Consider the following 26,198-nt stretch of genomic DNA (forward strand, 5'->3'; position numbering starts at 1 on the left):
AGCGCTTCACGGAATCTTTGGGCAGCCCGACTCTGCCGGCGTGCCTTTGGGTCCTGCAGACTCGGTTGGGGACTCCGGGCCTTCAAGGCCGGCTGCTTCGGCGATGGAGGGCCCCGAGGATCCAGGCCTGGATCCGGATCAGTGCCGGTCGACCTCGCGGTACCTTCCCCAGCACCGATGCCAGTGACGACCCCCCTGACGCCGGCTGTGACCCCGACCAGCGTCGACCCCAGCCTCACCCCCCGGCTTGGACATGGAGCCGGACCGGCATTGACCGGTACTTTTGTACCACTGTTCTTTCCTGGCGTTACTCCCTCCCCCAACTGGAGGGTGCCTCCTATGGTGTGCTGTTGCGTAGGGCGGCTGAGGTCTTGGGCCTTGTACTTCCTACGGTGGCGGTCAGGACTAACCTCCTTACTGAGGTGCTTCAGCCTGCAGCAGCCTCTTCGGATTCCTTCTGTCACAGGTAGAGTAGTGCAGGTGTTCAAGGACAACAACTCTGCCATGTGGACAGAGCAGGGTGGAGTTGTGGACCCTATGTCAAGAGACCCTTCCCCTCTGCATGTGGCTGGAACATCAGGGCATGTCCCTGGTGGTTCAACACCTGGCAGGTTCCCTAAATGCCATGGCGGATAAATTCAGCGGCGGGTGCATGATGGATCACAAATAGCGTCTTCACTCAGAGGTGGTGCAAGGGCCCCGAGGATCCAGGCCTGGATCCGGATCAGTGCCGGTCGACCTCACGGTACCTTCCCCAGCACCGATGCCAGTGACGACCCCCCTGACGCCGGCTGTGACCCCGACCAGCGTCGACCCCAGCCTCACCCCCAGGCTTGGACATGGAGCCGGACCGGCATTGACCGGTACTTTTGTACCACTGTTCTTTCCTGGCGTTACTCCCTCCCCCAACTGGAGGGTGCCTCCTATGGTGTGCTGTTGCGTAGGGCGGCTGAGGTCTTGGGCCTTGTACTTCCTACGGTGGCGGTCAGGACCAACCTCCTTACTGAGGTGCTTCAGCCTGCGGCAGCCTCTTCGGATTCCTTCTGTCACAGGTAGAGTAGTGCAGGTGTTCAAGGACAACAACTCTGCCATGTGGACAGAGCAGGGTGGAGTTGTGGACCCTATGTCAAGAGACCCTTCCCCTCTGCATGTGGCTGGAACATCAGGGCATGTCCCTGGTGGTTCAACACCTGGCAGGTTCCCTAAATGCCATGGCGGATAAATTCAGCGGCAGGTGCATGATGGATCACAAATAGCGTCTTCACTCAGAGGTGGTGCAAGGTCTCTTTCAGCAGTGGGGAGAGCCTTGGTTAGATCTATTCGCCACTGAAGAGAACGCGCAATTCCAGCAGTTCTGCGCATTGGAGTTTCCAAGGCAGCACTCGCTCAGGGACGCTTTTTGTCGCGAGTGGAATTGCTGTCTTCTATACGCCTTTCCTCTTATATCACTTCTGCCCAGAGTGCTGAAGAAGATCTGGCACCACAGGGCCCAAGTCATTCTTGTGTCTCCGGACTGGGCACAAAGAGTTTGGTATCCCGGGCTCTTGAACATGGCCTTCTATCCTCCGATTAGACTGCCTCTTTGGGGGGATCTTCTGTCGCATCAGCAGGGGATGGTCCTCCATCCAAACTTGTCCAGCCTCCACCTCCTTGCGTGGAGATTGAGCATTGACAGTTGACAGCTTTCGACCTTCCTCCCGAAGTCTGTATTGTCATTTTGGAAGCCAGGCGTCCCTCTAAAACAGTATATGCCTGTAGATGAAACAAATGTGTGACATGGTGCGCAGCAAAGGCTGTCGATCCCCTTTCTGCCCACCTTTCTGAGGTTCTCCTCTTCATACTTTCCTTGGCCCAACAGGGCTCTGCTCTGGGCACCCTTAAAGGCTATCTTTTGGTCATTTCAGCCTTTCTTCGCCTTCCTGATCAGCCTTCTCTTTTCAAGTCTCCTATTGTAAATAGGTTTCTTAAGGGCATTACTCACCTTTTTCCTCCTATTCCTTTCGTAATGCCCTAGTGGGACTTGAACCTTGTCTTAACTTACCTTCTGTGTGCTCCTTTCGAGCCACTACATAATTGTCCTCTCAGACTCTTGTATCTTAAAACTGCCTTTCTGGTTGCCTTCACCTGTGCTCGCAGGGTGAGTGAGCTCCAGGCTCTATCTTCCAAGCCTCCTTTCCTTGCTGTCCATCCGGACAAGGTTGTCCTTCGAACTACGCATTCTTTCCTACCCAAAGTGGTTACCTCTTTCCACATAGGACAAACAATCACTTTGCCCGCCTTCTTCCCGCCCCAGCATCCTTCAAGGAGGAGGAGATACTCCACCGTCTGGATCCAAAACATGCCCTATCATTTTTTCTGGATCGCACAAAACAGCTCTGGGTGGATGTCCAACTCTTTGTTGGCAATGTGGGCGCCAAGAAGGGTCGGGCCGTGCACAAACAGACCATCTCTCAATGGGTTGTCCTTTGCATTAAAAGTTGTTATTCCTTTGGGGAAAAAGGAACCTCTGGTAGGACTGTGCACCCATTCCACCAGGGCGACAGTAGCCACTACTGCTTAGGGACACAGAGTCGCCCTCAGTGACATCTGCCAGGCAGCTACATGGCCTTCACTGCACACATTGCCTGGATAGTCGGGTCCAGAGAGACGGCTTATTTGGCCGTTCGGTTCTGGTGTGAACTTAGTTTGCAGACCCACCTCCAGGGTTGGTATTGCTGGAGTATCTATTCTAAGGTAAGGAATCTATAACTAAGAGACTCTTTCAGATGAACAAGTTACTTACCTTTGGTAACGATATATCTGTAAGAGACATATATTAGTTATAGATTTCGTACCACCCCACTCATCCTCCCTGTTCTGCGAACTGACTTCTAGAGTAAGGGACTCCCTTTCAGAGCCCTAGTTTTGTACACCAGTGGTCAGCGTCTTGCATGGCTCTGTGCTTCTGGCGTGGAATGTTGTGTAAAAGAACTGACGCCAGCGCTCTGGGGCGGCGTCTAAGTAGATACCACTGAGATCATGACCCCGACGACAAAAGCGGAGTCGACAGACGCGCTGGGGTACTGCTGAGAGAAAATTCTCCGGATCCAGTCTGACACCGGGGGGTAATTCTAAGGTAAGGAATCTATAACTAATATTTTTACCGAAGGTAAGTAAATTGTTCATCAATACCCTCTATAGAGCATGACAGTTTGAGAACAAGGAATTTTTGTTCAACCCTGTTGTATGCTACACGTAAATGAAGGCAATAGGATTAACGGCATGCGCGCTAGCGGTTTTCCCGCTGCGCGCTGCGATTTTAAAAAACCCGCGTTACATGACGAGCTCAGCTCGTCATCAGCGTAGGGCACGTTACGCTCATGACGAGCTGAGCTCGTCATGAGCGCCGAAGGGGTTAAAATTGAAAAATGCTACTGGGGGATGTAATGATTTGTATTCTGACTTTGTGTTGCCCTTTGACTTTGGAGTGTAAATCTTATTAACAGCCTCAGTAATTGCTGCCTTGTCTCTATACATCTACGTAGTTTTGTCCTTGAAATAAAAAAAATGGATTCCTACATAGCGTCTATGTGTGTGAACGGAATATTGATATAGTGATCCTCCTGTAAAGATTTGCTTTATATGATTTTGTTTATTCATCATCTGGTTGTATTCTGTTTTATCATGTGATTTGTTTGAATATTAAATTGTGTATGCAGCATGTTATTTGGGGACTATGTAGTTAACTATTACTACTTGTGGCCCACATACCAGCTAAAATATATCTGGATCATTAATTTTGTATGCATATTATGATCTTCTATCACAACTAATGCCACTTATTCTATGCCGTTATATAATATATGTTCTTTATAATAAGATATAATATTTGGTAATTGCATGCAACTTGTAAAACTTAGATGTGTGGTGAATATTCTATTACAGCTATGCTGACTACATTGGATGTCATGCAAATCAATTAGTTGTGTTTTGCAAGATTGTCGACCCAAACTATTTATCCTCGTGCTCATAGTTTTCTATATGACATGTTTATAGCCCAAGAGCAGTGATGGTTAGAGGGCAACACTCCCTTTTTTATTTCTGGACTCTTATGGAGTGGGCAGTCTAACATAGGATGCATTCATCTGTGTGTGTTTTTTTTGTGGTTTTTTGTATTGACTGATGGCTTCTTTCAGGGGTATGAAATGGTTGCCACTTATTCATACGTTGAGACAGTACCCCAGAGTTCAGGAGTTTAGAATGAAGGGGGTGGGAAGCAGGCTAACACAATCCAAGGGATACACTTAAGAATATGTTGGTGAATGTCTGGGCTATTTAGCCTACCAAAATGCAGCAACCTTAAAGGATTGGTGGTCTCAAACTCGAACCGCCTGGTTCCGCCACATGTTTGTAATTTGCGGCTCAAAAAACAGTGTATACCAGCAGAGGTTGTCCTCTGGAGTTCGATAATTATGGAGCGTGCAGAGTGGCTATTATAGACTGAATTAATAATGACATGTGTTGGTTACTTCCATAATACCTCTTGCCATTGCTGATGTATACTACTTATATGGCTCTCACTGCTACAGTGGTAATAATTAACTTATTAATGTTTGGTGCTAATGGCAGGTGTGGTGAATATATGGTGACCTCGGGTTCACTTTATTGTGGGAGGGATCATTTGATGCATTTATTCTTGGTTATTGCGGTGTTTACATTTGATAAAAAGAAAGTTTGTTCAGCTGACCACTCGCATGGTTTTGAAAAAGTAAGACTTTTATGCTGCTGATTGGTTAATTGTTGATATGTTTATATTTATGATTCTTGGTTGGCAGTGCAATCTATGTTGGTTGGAGTAATTCAGAGACAATTCTTTGCGCATTTAATATGAAGTCAATTTTGGCAGCTGGTAGCATAATGTTGCTGCTGTTACCCCTTAATTCTTCCACCTACAGATAGTGCATGGGGCACAGTGTCAGCCCATTTCACCCATTGGCTGACCTGACTCTGAGTGACAGCGTACTGCTCTTGCACAATGTGCACATCCGCACAAGCAGTCCCCTACAGTGCTAAAAACCATGGGTGCATTGTGTGTTTTTACATTAAAAATATATATAGTTTGGCTTTAGGACAAGCTTGTTTTACCTAAATCAGGGGCACGCATGTCCCTCAACACTGCTACTGGACTACTTGAGTCTTTTCATACAAAGACCATAAACAAGACAAAAGGTCGCCAGTCAGTCAATGCCACACCTATTGGCTTTGCCAGTGCTTATCATGTATGGAGCAGTAACAATGACTGTTAGTTATATGTTAGCTCAAACCCAGCACAGCAAAAGGCAACAAGAAGGTTTGAGTCCAGAAAGTGCATTCTGAACGTCATTATAATTATCTATGAAAAATAGTAATATAGTAGTTGCCTCTGGGGAGCGAGTCTCAGATGTGAAGTGCCCAATATGATATTCTCCGAGGGGTCCTGTGTAGGGGTGAGCAGAGTTCTGATGTTTTCTTACCTTTGCAGAGTTATTTTGCTATGATTTGAAAATGATCTCGGAATTCAAAAAACCTTAGGTTGCAGGAACTTTTTTAAACTTAACTCACAAAAAGCTTTACGTATCTTAGTCCTGACTCACACATACCTATCTCTTCTTACTTATCCTGTGGTTCTTTGATGAATAGCCTAAACACACAGGGCACTGCCATTCTAACCATGTTGAATCTGTGGAGCAGGTTATTGTATGAGCAAATAGGTTTAAAAACAAGCCTGCAGGTCAGATATTCAGTGGAGAATATGCTACCAGAGGATTGTCCTCTGCGTTAGCATTTCCCACGGATATAACAGGAATTTCCATTTCCATCCAGGTGTAAATAAGGCACTAGCGTACACATTCAACAAAATACCTTCAAGTACCAAAAATACATATTTTCAAAAAAGCTTTGACAAAATCTTATGCTCCTTTTGATTCCTCCAATTTTTTTTTCCCCTGCAGATGAGCCTCCAAAGTCAATTTCCTTATCGCACTCGACTGGAATTCAGATTGGAAACAACAACGTCCTTCACATTGTAAAGCCGACGAGTCGATCTTCTATGTCGGACAGAGAGGAATCATTTGAAAACATGGGAATATTCGGTAATATTTTCTCTTCTTTAATGTATCCTCCTCTTGAATAGGATCAGTGGTGTTTGTTGATAGTCTTGGAAATCTCCCATGGTTCTGATAGTGTGGCCTCTTTCCACTACCAGTGCTGGCGCTGGGTACCAGTACTCATCTTCCACACCTCCTCACCCTTTTACTCCTTGTGAATCATTTGTAGGTCTGGCCTACCAGACAGCAAGAGCTGTCTGATTGCGAAAAACCACTTATTGTCAGGTTACTGTAAGCTTCGATACCGTCCTCTGCTCACCATTGGCTGGCTTTATTGTCATTATTGTCATTATAATGTGGTTGCTTCTTATTGCTTAGCTTGCGTTGGCTTTCCTTCCTCTTCTTTTGTTTGTCCCTTCCCTACAGCATAACCTTCTTGAGTCCTTCTGCTAAGTACTTTTGGACATTACTTGTTTCTTTTTGGTTAAGCACTCTGTATCGGTGCATGTGTTTTCCAGCTTTCTGCCGCATTTACTTCTTTCTCTTCCCCCTCTCTGTTGCTGTCCGTGTTGCTCGCTCGCACCTGTGTGCTTCTCCCCTGTACCCACTGCTTTGGTTTCTAGCTCACACGCTTCTCCCTCGAGTGGTGCCCCACCAGCCTGCTCCTCATACTCCCCTTTGCTACCCCTCCCACCCTCTTTCCTCGTTGCCAGGGGCCTAAGACGGACCCCATCAACTCTTCATGGCGCCCTCATTGAACTCATGGCTGATGAATATCTTTGAAATATGGGAAGCTCAGAGGCCCCTCCTCAAATTCTGCAAGTAGGCTCCATCATTTTACGTTCAGCCACTACCTCTTCCTGTAATTTGTCTTTTCACGTCTTATTTGTTTCACATTGTAAAAAGTGAAAACACCAGTTTATGTCTTCAAATACGATTTATTGATCAAAATGTTTTATTCATGATTAAAACGTGTACAGCATACATCAACTGAAATATGCAACTTAATAATATATTAATTTCACAATATGGCACTATAAATGAAAAATGCTGCTTGAGGAAAGAAAAGCTTGCAAATAAGATCAGTAAGACGAAAAAGCAAGCATTGCTGTCCATCTTTTGAGATGGACAGCAATAACAAGTTGCAGATCAGCAATTCTGGAGATTTCTGTTCTCATTGCCGTTGGGCATGTGAAGTAACTGTTTCCATACAGGACTTCCTTTTTGGATGAGGGTTATGTTTCTGAGCAGTTAAGAATCCCCAATTATGGCTTAGTTAGCCTATTTGTAAAGTCCCCTTGTCTCATTTTCTATCACTATATCAGTCCCGAAATGGGCGATATCAGACTTCTAATCCTGCATGAGTGCAAATATCTATTGGGGACGAATTCCTATGGTCGCATCGCCCACCTGACTTGTCTGTACACAGGGCAGGCGGAAGCGGCAGGGGAGAAAGAAAGGGCAGTTCAGAAACGGCATGAGAAATAAAAGCCGTGTTCCAAAGAGCTCCGGCTGCGTGCCTTATTTGGGGGGCCAGAATAGCACACTGGCGACGAGGGTGGGATTCCACAACCCACCGTTTCCGCCCCCTCTTGCTGCTGTGTCAGAGGCAGAATGAGCAGCCGAATACCGGTTTCAGAACGCGGAGAAAAGAGCGCGAAACCGCATTTAAATCGCGCAGTGAAGAGCGCGTTAATTGAGCACCGCAACAAGGGACCAGAGCGTCGTGGCATAAGGGTGAGTGACTGCCCTCACGAAGAAAATAAAAGTGAAGCCGAAAGTGCATTACTCACAAGACAAGATTGGTGCTGGTGTCCCTGCGGCGGCCATTTTGAAGTCAGGCACCGGTATAGGATTCCAACAGCTCCTAGCACGGCGGCCATCTTGAAGTCAGGCAAGTGCTGGAAAATCCTTTAAAATCAGATTTACACGGCCAGGTGAGCCTATACTTGTGGTCAAGATGTCAGTAGAAGCTGTATCCTCACGCCCATCAGCCACAGGGTCCATCCCGCAAGCCCCGCAACCACATCCAATGCTGTTAGGGGTGTCGTACTTACGCCCACCGGAGCCTCTGGAACTGACGTCTGGGAACAGCTTGGGGCTCAAATGGAAGAGCTGGGCAGAAGATTATGAGGACTTTATGACGGGGTCCCAGGTGCAAGATTCCAAGCAAAAGCTAATAGCTCTACGAAATCTGATAGGAAAGGACGTCGCACAAATTATCAAAGAATTACTGACGGCTAGCACTACCTCATATGAAGATGTAAAGGGAGCCCTGGACCGGAGGTTTCTCCACAAGCGAAACGTAGACTACGAGCGATACACGTTCAACCTCGCCTCCCAAGAAAAAGATGAACCAATGTGTGACTTCATCGCTCGCATTCGGCGCCTAGCCCGGTACTGTGAGTTTGACGTGTTCAACACTGAAGACGCCTTACGACTGCGCATTATTGAGGGGTGCCAGTCAGAATCACTATGCCACCGTCTGCTGAAGAAACATTACACGCATGAAGAAATCGAAGAACTCACTCACATCAACGATCAAGCGGAAGACCATGCTAAGAAAATGGAAGCCATTAAGTCTGAAAAGAAAGAGCAAGCATTCCGAATGCAGTCACACATGGACTCGAAGCGCTACTCTGACCGACGCATATCAGGAAGACCGACCCAGTCCTGCGAGCCACCTCCTCGCGCCATGGAGCCAGAAGTTATCAGACGGGCAAGCCAGCCTCAAAATGCTACAGATGTGGAAAAGACTACCCGCATTCGAGACAGTGTCCAGCCATAGGACAACAGTGCCACCGATGTGGGAGAGAAAATCACTTCGAAGCAACCTGTCAAACAAGAAGGTCAGAAACGAAGTCAGCCAAGACAAGCTCAGAAACCCGTCACCATGCGAGGGCAGTAAGAGGAAGGAAAAGTTGCTCCTCCAGCTCATCGAGGTCAAGTATTCACTCAACCAACTCATACAGGTCTCAGAGGTCAACTTCGCGGGAGTCTTCCTCCCCCACGCCTGTGTCACAGGACAGTGACGAATATGTGTGTATGGTGTCGGACCCCGACAGACTGAAAAAGTACCCATGGCTGAATTTTCGAATAGGAAGTCATCCAGCTAAGTTTGTATTGGACTCAGGAGCATCCCTGAACTACATATGTGCCATGGAATATCGCAGCATGAAACCCCAGCCAAAACTAGAACCAGCCGCAGTTTGAGTTTACACCTGGATGTCCAGGAAGCCTCTACCTTTCCTGGGACAGTTCCGCATGACTCTGACCTACAAGGACCGACAGATCCAAGCACACATCCATGTGATTGAGGGTCCTGACGCAGCTGATTGCCTCCTCAGTCTGCCGACAGCAGAACGCCTCAAACTCGTTGAACTCTTATACACCGTGGATGACTCCCTGGACATCGTTAACAGATTTCCAAACCTCTTCAAGGGCCTCGGGAAGCTCAACCAATTCAAGGTCAAGCTACACATTAACGAACAGGTGTCACCAATAGCACAACACCACAGAAAGGTGCAGTTTCATCTACAACAGGCAGTGGATGACGAGCTACAAGAATTACTGCGGACGGACATCATCGAAAGATCCACCGGACCCACTCCATGGGTATCACCCATGGTGGTAGTGCCTAAGAAAGGACAAGACAACAAAGTACGCCTATGCGTTGACATGCGTGCCCCGAATACAGCCATCGAGAGTGAAAGACATCCTGGACCTCATATCAGTGACATGATTGCTCGCCTCAACGGAGCAACTGTGTTCTCGAAGCTGGACCTCAACAAAGGATACAAAAACAACAAAGGAGCGTCACAACTAGAGAGACTGCAAGACAAAAAAGTTAATTTGTCAGCAAGTGAAACTGGTACACAGTCTATGGCAATTATAAATGAAACCTTGTTAGGTTTTTGAAGAAGGCCCTCACTCACCACTAGTTGGTGACATGCTTCATCATTGGGCCCCACCGAGAGTGACCGAATGCCACCCCAGTGTGCTGCGACGCCAGAATTACTGCGGAGCTGGTTCTGTGTTTGTGAAAGTGAAGAATTAAAATGTCGCAATTAGATCAAAAAATACATTTTATTAGTTTTGCCAATTGGACAGAGTAAAAACAGTGAAAGGATAAAGGACAAGAATTAGGAAGCATGTCACCAACTAGTGGTGAGTGAGGGCCTTCTTCAAAAACCTAACAAGGTTTCATTTATAATTGCCATAGACTGTGTACCAGTTTCACTTGCTGACAAATTAACTTTTTTGTCTTGCAGTCACTCTAGTTGTGACGCTCCTTTGTTGTTTTTGTATGATTACCCCAGGGGAATAGGAGCGTCTCCTTCCCTTCCCTTACTCTCTTGTTGTTCCAAGTGCCTTAACAAAGGATACCACCAACTGGAACTGCATGAGCAATCTCGCTACATTACCACTTTCACCACCCATCAAGGTTTATTCCGGTATAAACGTTTAAATTTCGGAATATCTTCCGCGGCAGAGATCTTTCAGGAAGCCATTCGGCGGGTCATCCAAGGTATCCCGAACGCTTTCAATTACAGTGACGATATCCTAGTGTTTGGGGAAAACCAAGTGGAACACGATAAAGCTTTGAACCGGGTATGCCACGCCCTACTCAACGCCAAACTCACCCTTAACTCGGATAAGTGTGAGTTCCACAAATCCACATTAAAATTTTATGGACACATCTTCTCCAAAGATGGCATGAAGCCAGACCCTGAGAAAGTATCTGCACTTGCGGACACCCCACAACCACAGGATGTCAGTGACCTCCGCTCCTTCCTGGGAATGGCAAGCTACTGTGCCCGCTACATTAAAGACTATGCTGCCATCAGCTACCCGCTCAGAGAGCTCACCCGACAAGGCCAACAGTTCCTGTGGTCACCTGCGTGTGAGCACGCGTTCACCACAATCAAGAAGCCCGTGAGCACTGCCATTAACCTGGCATACTTTGACACTAAACGAAAGACCGAAATAACTGTGGATGCCTGTCCGGTGGGCCTGGGTGCCATCCTGGCACAATACAACAATGACGCAGACCAACGCCATGTGGTTGCCTATGTCAGTCGCAGCCTCACAGACACGGAAAAGGCTTACTCACAGCCCGAGAAGGAAAGTCTCGCAGTGGTCTGGGCCTGTGAACATTTTCATCTGTTCATATATGGCAAGCACTTCACGCTCATCACAGACCACCAAGCACTCACCACCATCTTTGGCAACCCGCGGGCGAAAATGCCTCCACGAATAGAAAGATGGGGCCTCCGCCTGCAAGACTACATCTACACCATTGTCATAAGCCTGGCAAAGCAGAAAATCCAACAGATTACATGTCAAGGCACCCACAATCTCACACGCGTGAACGATGCTCTGTAGCAGAGGAATATATTCATTTCGTCATCGACACTGCATGTCTCCCAGCTGTGCCCCTTGAAGCCATCGGCGAAGCATCTGCCCAAGATCCCACAGTTCAGGCCATCATGGCTCGGATACGTGCCAACTCCTGGAAACATCTGGACACCAGCCACCAGGATATGACTGCGAATGCCCAAGAACTGGGTGCATTTAAACATGTCCATGCAGAACTATCGATCAGCACGGATGGATTACTGCTGAGAGGAGGGAGAATAGTCATTCCTCAACGACTTCGCCAAGGGATCATCAACTTGGCTCATGAAGGGCACAGGGGAGTCGTAGCCACCAAGAAAACATTCCGAGAACGCGTCTGGTTCCCATCCCTCGATCAAATGGTGGAGGCCACACTCAAAGACTGCACCTAATGTCAGCTAGTTGGTCGAGACGAACCACCAGCCCCGTTGCAGATGTCTGACCTGCCTGATGGGGTATGGCAATAAGTGGCCATTGATTTTTTCGGGCCATTACAATCCGGCAAGTACATCATCGTCATCATGATGAATACTCCCGCTTCCCCATCGCGCACCTTGTGTCCTCCACGAAAGCATCGGCTGTCATCCCTGTCATTGACGAAACATTTGCAGCGTGGGGAATCCCCTTAGGAGTGAAAACAGACAACGGACCACTGTTCAACAGCCATGAATTCGTTGAGTTCGCAAAACATCTCAACTTTAAACATCGGAAAATTACTCCCTTGTGGTCCCAAGCCAACAGCATGGTTGAGCGATTCATGGGGACACTTAAGAAAACGGTTCAGCACATGGAACTCGCTCACCGTGACATTCAGCAAGCACTGAACGAATGTTGCGAGCATACAGGACCACGCCACACAGTACCACAAATCAATGCCCTGCCACCCTGATGCTCGGGCGAGTTCCTCGCACGCGACTGCCCACGTCAAATGCCCTCACGCAATCCCGAATTGTGACCACTGACCATGACACCCTGGTCAAGTTAGATCAGACAAAGAAAGCAAAGATGAAAAACTATGCTGATCAATGCCGGCATGCGCAACAGAGGGACATTCAGGTAGGAGACTGGGTGTTGGTAAAGCAAGACCGCAAGACCAAGGCAGACAGTCGTTACTCAGCCCTCCCACTGCGAGTCTCCAGTCAAAAGGGAACCATGATCACTGCTGAGACAGAAGGAAAACGGATAACTCGGAACATATCTCACTTTAAGAGATGTAACCCCTCAGCCCATACTAGACTCCAAGACAGCGAGTCTAACTCAGACTCATCTGGCCAAGAAGGAAACACTGAGAGAGCGCAGCCTAGGCAGCGAGGCAAGAAGAGACACGGGACCATCTCACTCCTGAACGAATACGGAGCAGTCGCCCACAGAGAGTCATCAAACGGCCTGTTCAACTCATTGACGAACTTTGAGAGACAGTAAGCATTATTGTATAAAGGGGGGAGGTGTCGCATCGTCCGCCTGACCTGTCTGTACACAGGGCAGGCGGAAGGGGAGGAGCGGGGGAGAAGGAAAGGGCAGTTCAGAAACGGCATGAGAAATAAAAGGCGTGTTCCAAAGAGCTCCGGCTGCGTGCCTTATTTGGGGGGGGCCAGAACAGCACACCTATTATAGTACGAAGTGTCTAATTTAGCCAGTATTTTGCCTGATCATGTTGGTCATCCCTCTGAGTTTTGCTTATTCTTGTAGGCTGGGAACTTTGTTTGAGCTGGCCAGGTTCCGTAAAATAGGTTTCCCCCATTTTCATTGCAGCACACCAGAAATATCTAACCTAAAGGCCTTAATCCCAGCAGCCGGAGGCAAGTAATTTCTAGGCCTGATATATATATATATATATATATATATATATCGATCGAGACCACTGACCGATTCGGAACATAAAGTGCTAAGCTTGGGCCTGACATTCTGCCCTGACTACCGTCTGGAATATACCCAGACCAGGATTGATCTCTTTAGTTTCGTAAGAAAACTGAAACTTCATAAATACTTCAAAACTAGAACTCATTTAAAGAAAACCAAGAATCCAGGAGTTAGACTAACAGCAACTGATGAACTCGCAATCAATGATCTTGCAGGAATAGAAACACTTGAGGAATGAAGTGATGATGGATGAAGCAGTTAGCCAAGATGTAGTACAACGTGCAATTAATGTGGGAATTGAACAGGACAGACAAGAAAGTCCTTATAAACCGAATTCTACCTTTAACCCACAAATGCCATTTGATGCTCTGGACACCTTCTCAGAGGCAATAATGAAGGACCTCCTACAGTTTCGCAAAAAACAGAGGACAAACAGGAGTGGAATGAACTTATCACAGGATGAGAAAACTGCATTGAATAAACTGGTCAAAGACAACTCCATAATCATTAAGCCCTCGGACAAAGGGGGGAATGTGGTGGTGCAAACAAGGGAACAATACCATCGTGAGGCAATGAGACAACTATCTGATGTGAGGTGCTATCAGAAAACCACTTTTAAAGTATACCAACAAAGTATCCAGGCATATGATGAACTTATAAATAAGTGGTATAAAAAAGGAATGCTTGGGAATGAAGAACACCTATATCTACGCAGCTCTAATCCTACTTGCCCCACCTTCTACCACATTCCCAAGATACATAAGGACAATCTGCACCCCCCTGGGAGACCAATTGTTTCTTCAGTTCAGGGACTGACGGAGCATGTTTCAAAATTTCTGGACTTTTTTCTGGCAAACTTGGTAACAAAGTTATCCTCCCATGTGAAAGACACCAAGGACTTTTTGACTAAAATCCAAAATGTACAATGGCAATCTGACTATTTACTTATTGTACTTGACATAACGAGTCTTTACACCTGTATTGAACACTCAAAAGGAATAGAAGCGGTAACTGTGTACTTAAAAACAAGACAGTTAAGATATGCGCAACACAATTGTATGCTGATTGAGTTTCTGCATTTTTGCTTAAACAACAACATTTTCCTTTTTGAGGAGGAATATTACAAACAGGTTTCTGGTACAGCGATGGGCACCTGCTTCGTTCCCTGCTATGCGAACTTGTTCGTTGGCTGGTGGGAGGAGCGGGTGCCTAGAACCTACAGGGACGACATATCAAGTGGCTCAGTGATAAAGTGGCATCGATATATCGATGATTTATTTATCATTTGGCAAGGCACAGAGGAGACTGCACGTCATTATATCGCAAACCTGAATGAAAATGTTCATAACCTGCATTTTACTGGGACAATCAGTCCAACATCTGTGGACTACTTGGACCTGAGAGTGCAAGTCGTTGGGGGTAAGATGGAGACTTCTTTATATCGAAAAGCCACTGCTGGTAATTCGATATTATATGCGACAAGTAGTCACCCCCCCAAACTAGTGCAAAGTATCCCCTATGGGGAATTGCTTAGACTCAGGAGAAATTGCACACGCGATTGTGACTTTGATACGGCAGCTTCAGAAAGCGTAGCCAGATTCATTGTAAGAGGTTACAATCCTATCACCTTGAATAAAACACTTTGTAAAGTAAGAGCCATGACCAGAGATAATTTACTGGAACAGAGTAGGGATAAGAAAACTGAAGTAGGTAAATTCCGACTAATCACCCCATACTCAGCGGAGGCTAATCATCTAAAACACATGCTGAGAAAAAACTGGCACATCCTGAAAACGGATAATGTTATAGGTGAGGCTGTCCCCAATTATCCATTGGTCACATTTAAAAAGGCTAGGTCCATCCGAGACCAATTGGTACGGAGCCACTTAGAAAAAAAACCTTCCAAAGCTAACACCTTGAAGAGTATGAAAGGTTTTTTCCCCTGTCATAAATGTAAAGCGTGTTGTAACAGCAAAAGAGCGCTTACATATACTATTCAAGACACTGGTATGGTCAAGAAAATCAACAGGTTCATTACTTGCAGCACACCGTATGTAGTGTATTGTCTTGTTTGCCCATGCGGGCTGCGTTATATTGGCAGCACGGTGCATCCTTTTAAAATCCGGATATTGGAGCACATGAGGGCAATAGACAAGGCTGATCAAGCATACCCGGTCGCAAGACACTTTGCGGAAAATCATAAAAGCGATCGGAACCAGCTACTGTGTTATGGACTTGATTCAGTCCCTGACAATATCAGAGGAGGGGATGGACTTAAGAAACTTCGAAGACTAGAATCAAGGTATATTATCGACCTCCATACCAAAACACCTTGGGGTATGAATAGTGGCGAAGACCTGATGGTTCATATTGGTACATAAATGACTAGTAACAGCATATGAAGAAAATTTAAAGGATGTATTTATGATACCTTTATTTGTATATTTGTATAGATGTATATATGTGTATATATGTATATAAGGACAAGTGTTTCAAGGTCAATAGGGATGAAATAACGTTTTCTCTTGGTTTTGGTTCAAGATTAATTTGTAACTTTGAAATTTTATTTGAAGTTATGGGATGTACCTTGGTGGATCCGTGACCGCAAAATATGAATTTGTTAAGATGAACTAAAAAATTATGAATGCAGTATGAAATTTGAGATAGGAAAATTACAAAAATGTATAAAGAAAAGGAAATGTTAATGGTTGATTTGTTTTGATAAACAGACCTAAATAACATCTAAGGGAGGATAATGGCCGATACACGGCTCTATTTATGTTCGAAAAACAAGTAATCCAATTTGATTTAAATATCGAAAGTTATATGCGTGGAATGATGGTAAATTATTTACATTTCACAGTGTGAGATTACTTGGACCAATGAGTGGCTAAAATGTATGTTTAAACATATAACGTGCATAGAGTTGATTACATCTTTATATAAAAACATACCACTCCAAGATGGCGCTGATGAATGTCAGCAAGCCAATAGTCCTTCCTTGATTGTGAGGATAATGTTTAAAAACTTGCCGATGTCTAGTGGCTACTGACATCAAAAAAGGCTGTGTGCCGAAACGCGAGGGCGTCTGTCTTGTCTGTAAAATAAAGCAACCTTGGGAAAATCAACCCCGTGAGTGTGGATAATTCTTGGGTAACGGAAGAATTGGAGCTGTGTATATATATATATATATATATATATATATATATATATATATATATATATATATATCGTGATCCCTCCTTCGATAAATGGAAAGAAACAACACTGGAGCCGTGGCCTCGGTTTTCGGTGCAGTTTAATCAGAACACAACGTCCTACGCGTTTCGGAGTAAAATTACTCCTTCTTCTTAAGAAGTTTGCCTGTGGAGTTCCTCATTTTGGTCAGAATGCTTCGAGTATTTATGCTCTATGTTCTTTGGCATAAAATAGGCCTTGTGCAAATAATTGAAATGGACTAATTTATGTTGATCATTGCTGGGTACATTCTTAGCTTGTACGCATTCTCTGCCCCATTTAATGTCTGTGATAACCTCTGGATTATCTTCTTCCCATTTGACTCTAGCTGTCGTATGCCTACCTCTCTTATCAAGTTTTAGAACCTGATAAACGTTAGCCACCCATCTACCACCTCACACTAAAGCGGCATCTTAGTTACACTCTGCATAGGTTTTGGGTCTTCTGGAACTGTTCTCTACACTTCTTTCGCTATCTGAGCTATCTTTGCATTTTGTATAAATTGGCCCGTTACCAACCGGAAGCCCACGTGTCTTCTTGCGAGACAATCCTACTGGTTGGGCAGATATCTCCAGCCATCTCACACCTACCTTCTAGCCTTCTAACTTTAGGCATATTCTTGTTAAGACAACTCTGCCTACACACTCACACTCTCACACAATACAGAGTTAGCTACATGGACAATATGGGCAGAGTATATACCTTACCTTCATAAGCAAATAGGGTAGTTTCCTGTTCACACAAGCACTACAAGAGACCATTTTCCCTAGTGGTTGTCTTTAAGCCATTGCTTTACATGTTGCAACTGTGTCTGTATCCAGCAGCTGGCGTCCACTCTTATCATACGACTGCTTCAGCATTCAATTTATTTTATTATGTTTTGGCTCTCAAAAGAGGGCCACATAAAATACATAATAGAAATACATAAATGAAAATATATTTGAATACATAAAAAAATCCATAGACAGTTTACAACAATTAACAACAGGCAAGATAATCAGCAGCAAACACCTCCATATTTCATTAATAAATAGCTAAGAAACCTTTAAAAAAGTTAAAAATTTGGAAGCAAAACATTTCATTAGGGGGGAAATACAAAGCCTGCAAAAAGCTATTCACATTAAGGATACCCAGTTGAAGACAAATCGACTTTAACCATTTCAATCGCAGAGAGCACAGTGCAGGGCATAAGAATAATACATGAGTTCGATCCTGTACGGCCATATTGCATAGGTCACATAACGAAGACGATCCATACAATTTTGATAAAAGGAGATTTAAAGGTAATAAATCATGTCTTAAAAGAAACCATAGTCTTCGAACTCCATGAGGAATATTCCATGTCACATACGGTTGAGCAAGCTTTATGGAAAAAGTATTAAAAAGGAGATCACATCCCCTCTTTTCTTGGAGGGCATTCTTATCTAATTTAAAACAGAGTTTCCATGAAGCCTGTTTCAGCACGGATTTTAGCGGAGTCGGGGAATTTGAAAAAAGAGTACTTTCATCCAACTCTAAGAGAGTCACAGCTTTTCTAAAATTCCTAACTATTTGAGAAAACTCTTTAAAGTTGCCCAACAATTCTCCTTTAAGGAGGGCTCTCAATGATCCCGGTTCTCCTCTGGCCAAACTGGCCACCAATCTAACTAAAGCACATAATCCCTGAACCCAGCTACTCCTAAGACCGAATTCAAGCCTACAGGCTGTGTTAAGAGTAGATAGAGATCTCAATACTTTTCCTTCAACTGTGTGACAAAAGCCCCAATGCTTCAACTCTACAAGTTCTATTCCATATAGTAGCGTTGCAGGAATTTTTGCCTTAAACACCTCCAATAAACAAGCAAAATGTCTTTTCCCTGTAGCAAGGTAAAGGGAACACAAACCTCTGCCATGTGCAAGGGCTTTACGAGAGTTATAATCTATCTGGGGCTTCTCGCTCATATTGGCCGAAATTATTTTACCTAAAAAAGTGTAAGATTTAACTACCTCTAATTTCTGACCACCAATGGACCATCCGAAGTTTTCGGACCTAGATTTCTTCTTTCCTGAAATGCACATAATTTTACTTTTTGACGCATTTATCCTCATGAAATGGGACTCAGCGAATAGATGTAAAGCCTGCAGACGATTAGCCAAACCCTTGGGTGTTAGATCAAGTATGAGGATATCGTCTGCATACATCAAACAGGAGATAGTAGAGCCCCCCACAACCGGGGCAATGCCCGCACAAGCAGACAGAGAAGCTGGAAGGTCAGCAATGTACAGGGAGAACAATAGTGGGGCCAAAAGGCAGCCCTGTTTAAGTCCGTTTACGGATGGAATTGGTTGTGAGAGACCCCTCTCTCCGCCTTGCAGCACACGACACCAGGTATCCGTATGTAAAGACCGTACAAGATCCAATAAATGAAACGGCATACCCAATGCTGCTAATTTTCTCCACAGCGTAAAACGATCCACTTTGTCGAACGCCGTGGAGAAATCAATAAAAGCAGCAAACACCCCCCCCCCCTCGAACATGTATGTATTTGTCCGAGATCACCTGAAGGGCGGTGAGGTTTTCTAGTGTGCCGTGCCCTTTGCGGAAACCAGTCTGTTCCAATGGTAAGATGTTATTTATTTCAACCCAATCATTAATTAATATTAAAAGACACTTTGCAAAGACTTTTCCGATTGAATCAAGAAGGGCTATCAAACGGTAATTCATAGGTTTATCCCTCTCTCCCTTCTTAAATAATGGGACCAGTATGCTTCCCCTCCATGAAGCAGGAACCACTTTAGAGATGAAGCAAGATCTAAACAATGGAAAAAGTATCTTGCTCCATAGAGTCGGATCCTGCTTCAGAACAGATATGGGTAACTCATCAGGTCCCATAGCTCCCGAGGAGCGCATGTTTTTAATAGCCATTTCAATCGTTTTCTCTGAGGGGAAATCAATAGGGAGCTCAACTTCACGCCCAAACCTACTATCCTCTGACATTGTGCCATTCCCATCATATAGCTTTGAAATAAAAGAGGTCCATACCTCTTCATAAATGGGGATAGGAAGGGGGCTAGCTCTTACTCCACATCCCTTACCAATTATAGACCAAAATTCTCTAGCCTTACCATGCACAACCGCTTCCCTTAGACTTATCCACAGTGAGTCCTCTTTTTCTTTTTTAAGTTTTATTCGTAGTCTACTTCTCCTCCTTTTCAGCAGAGATATTTTATTTGCTAATTCACTAGATCTACATAAAAATTGCTCCCGCACTAATTAATTTATTTCCTTATTTAGGCAGAGCATTGCACTAGGATAGTAAAACTTTTTCTTTGGTAGACTAGATTTTTTTGCAACCGAGGTAATCTCCCTTATAAATTTTTCAAAGCAAATAATTTCAAAACCCAGCCAATCACTTAGTTCTAGTATAGTTTTATGGAGAATAAACTGCACACCCTTCTTGGCACTTGGATTCCAAAAACATCTACCCGAGATTTTATGGAAATTAACTTCTTTATTATTAAATGACCGGGTGTAAGGAGATGCTTATACTAATTACATTGTGGTCACTCAATGCTGTTGGGAATACCATTAGATCCTGGACTAGCGAGAAAAAAACATAACCAGAAATCGCATAATCCAGAATTGACTCGCTATGAGAGGACCTATGGGTGAATTTAGCAGGGAAGTCAGAGGGGAGCCTACCGTTTAGGATAAGCCCCTCCACCGCAAACAGTTCTTCCAACAATATCTTCCCTCTTTTGTTAGTTTTTATTTTATCTGGGAAGAGTAAATGTGGAATAAGGTAGGCCTCTTCTTTAGGTCTATTTCTAAATAAGTCTATACTTGAATTAGATACTTTACAATTCAAGTCCCCAACTAATATAATTTCAGGGGATGGATAAACCTCTTTAATCTGTTTAATATAAAGAAACACTTGCTTCAATAAAATATTAAAACATTCTTCGGGGGGGATGTAAGCATTAATAATTACGACAGAGTGCTTATTACCAATACTATCAAAATTATCTATTGTGATTGCATGAAAAAGATTACTTGAATCTACATAATGGGAAAATTTCCACTGCAAACTATTAGACAAAAAGCAAGCAATTCCCCCTTTTGCATGCCCTTTCTTTGAAGGGGAGGCAGCAGCCTCAAGCACAAAGTAGTCTTTCCCTGCACATAGATTATTTACACACCATGTTTCTTGGATGCAAATCACACTAGCCTCCAGAGAAAACAAAAACTCTAGTTTCTCTGGGCTATTATGTATCCCTGCTGCATTCCAAGATATAATTTTCAATTTATTGTTAAAGATGTTGAAACAGTTTGGGGTTGTCTGTGATTTTATTGGACAAGGCACCGGGGAGCCAATTCCATCGTTGATTGTCCTCTACAAGGTGCGCATTCTGATTTAACGGAGGAGGCAAAACCTGGGAAACCAAACGTTTGCCTTTAGAAACCCAAATCTTTAGGTCATCGAAGGAAGGAAGGGTCCCCTCTTGCCCATTGCCCTGTTGACCAAACCCATTTTGTGGTAAAGTAGTCTTTCCTGAAGAGAATATAGGTAAAGCATCGATTCCTCTACATTGAAAGTTCTCGACCTGTTGTAGTATAAGGTTTACAATAATTTTGGAATAGAATTTCACCCTTATACTAGACACATTGTCACCACCTAACAGGGTAACCAAATCAATATCGCTCGATTGAATAAGTTTTAAGGTCTCAAAATCTTTGAAACAATTGAGCAACCATGACCTATTTAAATGCAGGTCTGAATCAAACAATGGTAAAAAGTCCACAATTAAGGTATCAACATACATTTTTGATTCCTTTGTCATCGAATCTCGGGAACGTACAACAAAATCTTCTGGTAACAAGAAAGGAGAAGCTCGAGGGTTAAGAGACCCTGATACCACCGGAATAGGTCCTATTATCTCTGTTGTTGGAGGAAAAATTAACCTTCCTCCCTCGTCAGGGGGATGGACTCCTATAGAAACGGGAGATCCATTAGAAGGGACCTCTTCTCCAAAGGCAGAGGCAAGAGTAACAACATCCGGACTCAGGGACCCAGTTATGGTCTCAATAACAATGTCATCGTTACCAGCTAAAGCAATAGGATCATGAAAGATTATTTGCCTCTGTCTTTTCTTCCTGTATTTACGCACAGGTTTCCTTTTTTTTCCTTTGTTCTTTTTAGGACTATCACTTTTTTTTCCATTTTCTTTTACTTTATCTTCATCCTGAAACCCTTTTTTTTCCGGCGCAAAAATTGGAAATAGCTCATTTCCAGTTTTCGCGTTTGGAGCAGTCATACTTTCATCCTCTATTTCGAGGTCAGAAACCTTTACACAATTAAATGCGGAAGAAATAGGTATTCCAGTAGGCTCATTTTCTTGAACTACCACTGGAGTATTTGTGCCAGCATTTCCCGCAGAAGCTTTACCACCCTCCTTTGCCCCATGTGAATCCGCCTTAAAAGCAGGATCAGAAACCTTTGCCGGGGTTTTTAGCAACATAGCATGCAATATTTTTGTAACTGAATCCAGAATGCAATCAGAGCTTCCGACAAACTTGCCCAATAATGACAGTATAGAAGCCAATAAGTGTTCCAGTGCAATCAAGGATTCAGAAATAGGTTTTTCATCTTTATGATACCCAGAAAGGGCAAGAGGACAAATGCCTGACAAATTAAGCATATGGCTCCTGGAGTCATTAAGTATGGAGGGCATATCTTGAGAATTTATGGAGGGAGTACTACTGTACAACAATAGACCAGAGGGAGTAGCTCCTACTGGGGACTTAGTATCCTCTGGTATTTTCAAGATTCCACCATCCAAATAGCGCCCACAAAGCTCTAGGTCAATACTTGACATAGAAGAATCACCCTTAGTACCCACCACAGGACGCAGACCTCCAATCGAAGTATTAGGCACAGTAGCTTTAAGAGCTGATGTCATATTATTATATTGCTCTCCCTCAGGGTTTGGTACAGAATGCCTACTGTCACTATTTGTTTCAGAGTACACAAGGAAATTCTTCCCAGCAGGCCCTGCATGGGTAGAGTCCATCACAACCACAGAGGAATCTATTTTATCTTCCACCCCTGCAGGCTCCACAGATAGAGCAATATCAGAGTCTACAGTTCCATCGGCAGGCAAAACCTTATCAATGGGTTTTTCCCACAATTTCAAAAGCTGACTTTGTCCCTTCAATAGAAAGTTATTTATAGACTTATTTCTCAGGGGTTTGGATCTTGTCTTTACGCAAGACCTTCCCCCCAATAATCTTCCAGATCGGAGTTTCTTTGCCGCCATCCTTAACAAAAACCGAAATGAGCAGTTAAGACTTAGAAACCTCAAAAAACCTAAAATGTACAATTAAGATTGGTCCATAAGAATACTGAAACAATGAAGGTGTGTCTGGAGAAGTAATCCTGCCGGAGATAATGTCAGAAACCGTCAGTTTATACGATATAGGGTGCAACTACAAAACATATAGCTTTGAATGTTCGATTGTAAAATGTCAATACCTAGGCCCAGCCCAGCCTACCTCAGTCACCAAGGGCCACAGAGGGACGAGGGACCCGCTGGCGCTTTATGATGATGCGCCGCCTGGCGCGCTGGTCGTTTGCGTCGTTGCAGCCCCCTTAGGGATGCTGGGGGCTGTAGTCCGGCTGGCGGAGCCAAGCCCGGCCGGTCGGTATCCTGGCGAGTTCTGGCGGAGCCAAGCCCGGCCGCTGCACGTCGAGATAGGAATCCTCAGGTAGGGCAGCAGGAAAATAGGAACAGAGAAACGAGGAACTCGGCCCCTGCTGGCGCTTTATGATGATGCGCCGCCTGGCGCGCTGGTCGTTTGCGTCGTTGCAGCCCCCCTAGGGATGCTGGGGGCTGTAGTCCGGCCGGCGGAGCCAAGCCCGGCCGGTCGGTATCCTGGCGAGTTCTGGCGGAGCCAAGCCCGGCTGCTGCACGTCGAGATAGGAATCCTCAGGTAGGGCAGCAGGAAAATAGGAACAGAGAAACGAGGAACTCGGCCCCTGCTGGCGCTTTATGATGATGCGCCGCCTGACGCGCTGGTCGTTTGTGTCGTTGCAGCCCCCCTAGGGATGCTGGGGGCTGTAGTCCGGCCGGCGGAGCCAAGCCCGGCCGGTCGGTATCCTGGCGAATTCTGGCGGAGCCAAGCCCGGCCGCTGCACGTCGAGATAGGAATCCTCAGGTAGGGCAGCAGGAAAATAGGAACAGAGAAACGAGGAACTCTGCCCCTGCTGGCGCTTTATGATGATGCGCCGCCTGGCGCGCTGGTCGTTTGCGTCGTTGCAGCCCCCCTAGGGATGCTGGGGGCTGTAGTCCGGCCGGCGGAGCCAAGCCCGGCCGGTCGGTATCCTGGCGAGTTCTGGCGGAGCCAAGCCCGGCCGCTGCACGTCGAGATAGGAATCCTCAGGTAGGGCAGCAGGAAAATAGGAACAGAGAAACGAGGAACTCGGCCCCTGCTGGCGCTTTATGATGATGCGCCGCCTGGCGCGCTGGTCGTTTGCGTCGTTGCAGCCCCCCTAGGGATGCTGGGGGCTGTAGTCCGGCCGGCGGAGCCAAGCCCGGCCGGTCGGTATCCTGGCGAGTTCTGGCGGAGCCAAGCCCGGCCGCTGCACGTCGAGATAGGAATCCTCAGGTAGGGCAGCAGGAAAATAGGAACAGAGAAACGAGGAACTCGGCCCCTGCTGGCGCTTTATGATGATGCGCCGCCTGGCGCGCTGGTCGTTTGCGTCGTTGCAGCCCCCCTAGGGATGCTGGGGGCTGTAGTCCGGCCGGCGGAGCCAAGCCCGGCCGGTCGGTATCCTGGCGAGTTCTGGCGGAGCCAAGCCCGGCCGCTGCACGTCGAGATAGGAATCCTCAGGTAGGGCAGCGGGAAAATAGGAACAGAGAAACGAGGAACTCGGCCCCTGCTGGCGCTTTATGATGATGCGCCGCCTGGCGCGCTGGTCGTTTGCGTCGTTGCAGCCCCCCTAGGGATGCTGGGGGCTGTAGTCCGGCCGGCGGAGCCAAGCCCGGCCGGTCGGTATCCTGGTGAGTTCTGGCGGAGCCAAGCCCGGCCGCTGCACGTCGAGATAGGAATCCTCAGGTGGGCAGCAGGAAAATAGGAACAGAGAAACGAGGAACTCGGCCCCTGCTGGCGCTTTATGATGATGCGCCGCCTGGCGCGCTGGTCGTTTGCGTCGTTGCAGCCCCCCTAGGGATGCTGGGGGCTGTAGTCCGGCCGGCGGAGCCAAGCCCGGCCGGTCGGTATCCTGGCGAGTTCTGGCGGAGCCAAGCCCGGCCGCTGCACGTCGAGATAGGAATCCTCAGGTAGGGCAGCAGGAAAATAGGAACAGAGAAACGAGGAACTCGGCCCCTGCTGGCGCTTTATGATGATGCGCCGCCTGGCGCGCTGGTCATTTGCGTCGTTGCAGCCCCCCTAAGGATGCTGGGGGCTGTAGTCCGGCCGGCGGAGCCAAGCCCGGCCAGTCGGTATCCTGGCGAGTTCTGGCGGAGCCAAGCCCGGCCGCTGCACGTCGAGATAGGAATCCTCCGGTAGGGCAGCAGGAAAATAGGAACAGAGAAACCCTACATTCCTACTTTTACTCTGCTGCGCTTACCTGCTGCCGCTTACCTGCTCAGACCAATGAGATAAGTAACTCATTTTGTTTCTTATCTAGTTTTTGCAGGATAGCGGAAATTTAGTCCTGCAGCACATACCGGCATCATGGCAAAAAGACTGTTTAAGTTATTGCTGCCCTGCCCATTATTGATAGGGGCAGTGTGTTCCAGAACTCCACTGATAGTTTTAAGTCTGCCAGTGTATAAAATTTAGAAAGAATCGCCCATGTGTGACATGTGAATGTGCAGGTATCTAAAGGAAGTGTTTTCTAGAATCCATTCCACTATCGATGAACATCTAATCCTCAGTTATGTAACCTTCTCAGTGGGAATAGCTTGGTTTTATTCCTGTTTGTGTAGAGCTCGATTTCACAATCAAATAAACACCACAAACGTTCCACTGCTGGTGCAAATAGCAGGGTGGAAAGGTGGCATTTCCCTCTTCGTATCCCTCTTCAATCTCCAGCTGTCTGATACCACTCTTCCCATCTTCACTTCGACTGTCAGCCGAAAATAGAACAGTGTGACCAATTTCCAAAAGTTTGGTGCAAAACCAGTAAACTTCAGAACCATCCAAATATATTCCCAACCATTTGTATTGAATGCTTTCTCCGTATCAAGAATCGCCAGTGGAAAGTGAACGTTCTCTGACTCTAGACTATGCAGCACATGAGTAGTTATGAATTTGATTTGTTTCAAATTAAAGGTAGTGCACCTATGGGGCAGAAAGCCACACTGGTCACTATTGATGAGTGTGTCTATTACATGCAGCAGTCTCATTGCCAGGAAAATCTTGGCATCGATAGTAATCATGAATTAAAAAAATGATTTGCCATAACCTCAGTTGCTAATTTAAGGAAACAAGAGCGACCCAAATGGGTATCAAGTGTCGACTTCTAATCGGCGTCTGCCAGTGCCTGCAACCTCTCTTTCTAACAGGTCACCTCACGTGAATACCATTGCACTCTGGCGTTTTACTACTAGTGAGCCCAGGAAGAGAGTTTTGCCCATTGCACACATACCAGCAAT

The 26,198-nt window shown here is 45.8% G+C and overlaps 1 protein-coding gene across 4 annotated transcripts in view; it reads left to right on the top strand.

The window, feature by feature from the left end:
* The window catches only part of RIPK1 (receptor interacting serine/threonine kinase 1), a 225,027-nt gene that overhangs the window by 176,255 nt on the left and 22,574 nt on the right, over positions 1–26,198 (top strand). For all 4 annotated transcript variants that reach the window (XM_078688033.1, XM_078688031.1, XM_078688034.1 and 1 more), the window contains one exon: positions 5,970–6,110. In XM_078688033.1, the coding sequence (XP_078544159.1) occupies positions 5,970–6,110 (141 nt within the window). The remainder of the gene's footprint in view (positions 1–5,969; positions 6,111–26,198) is intronic.

Source organism: Lissotriton helveticus, chromosome 4_1 (genome assembly GCF_964261635.1).
Source record: "Lissotriton helveticus chromosome 4_1, aLisHel1.1, whole genome shotgun sequence".
Classification (NCBI taxonomy): domain Eukaryota; kingdom Metazoa; phylum Chordata; class Amphibia; order Caudata; family Salamandridae; genus Lissotriton; species Lissotriton helveticus.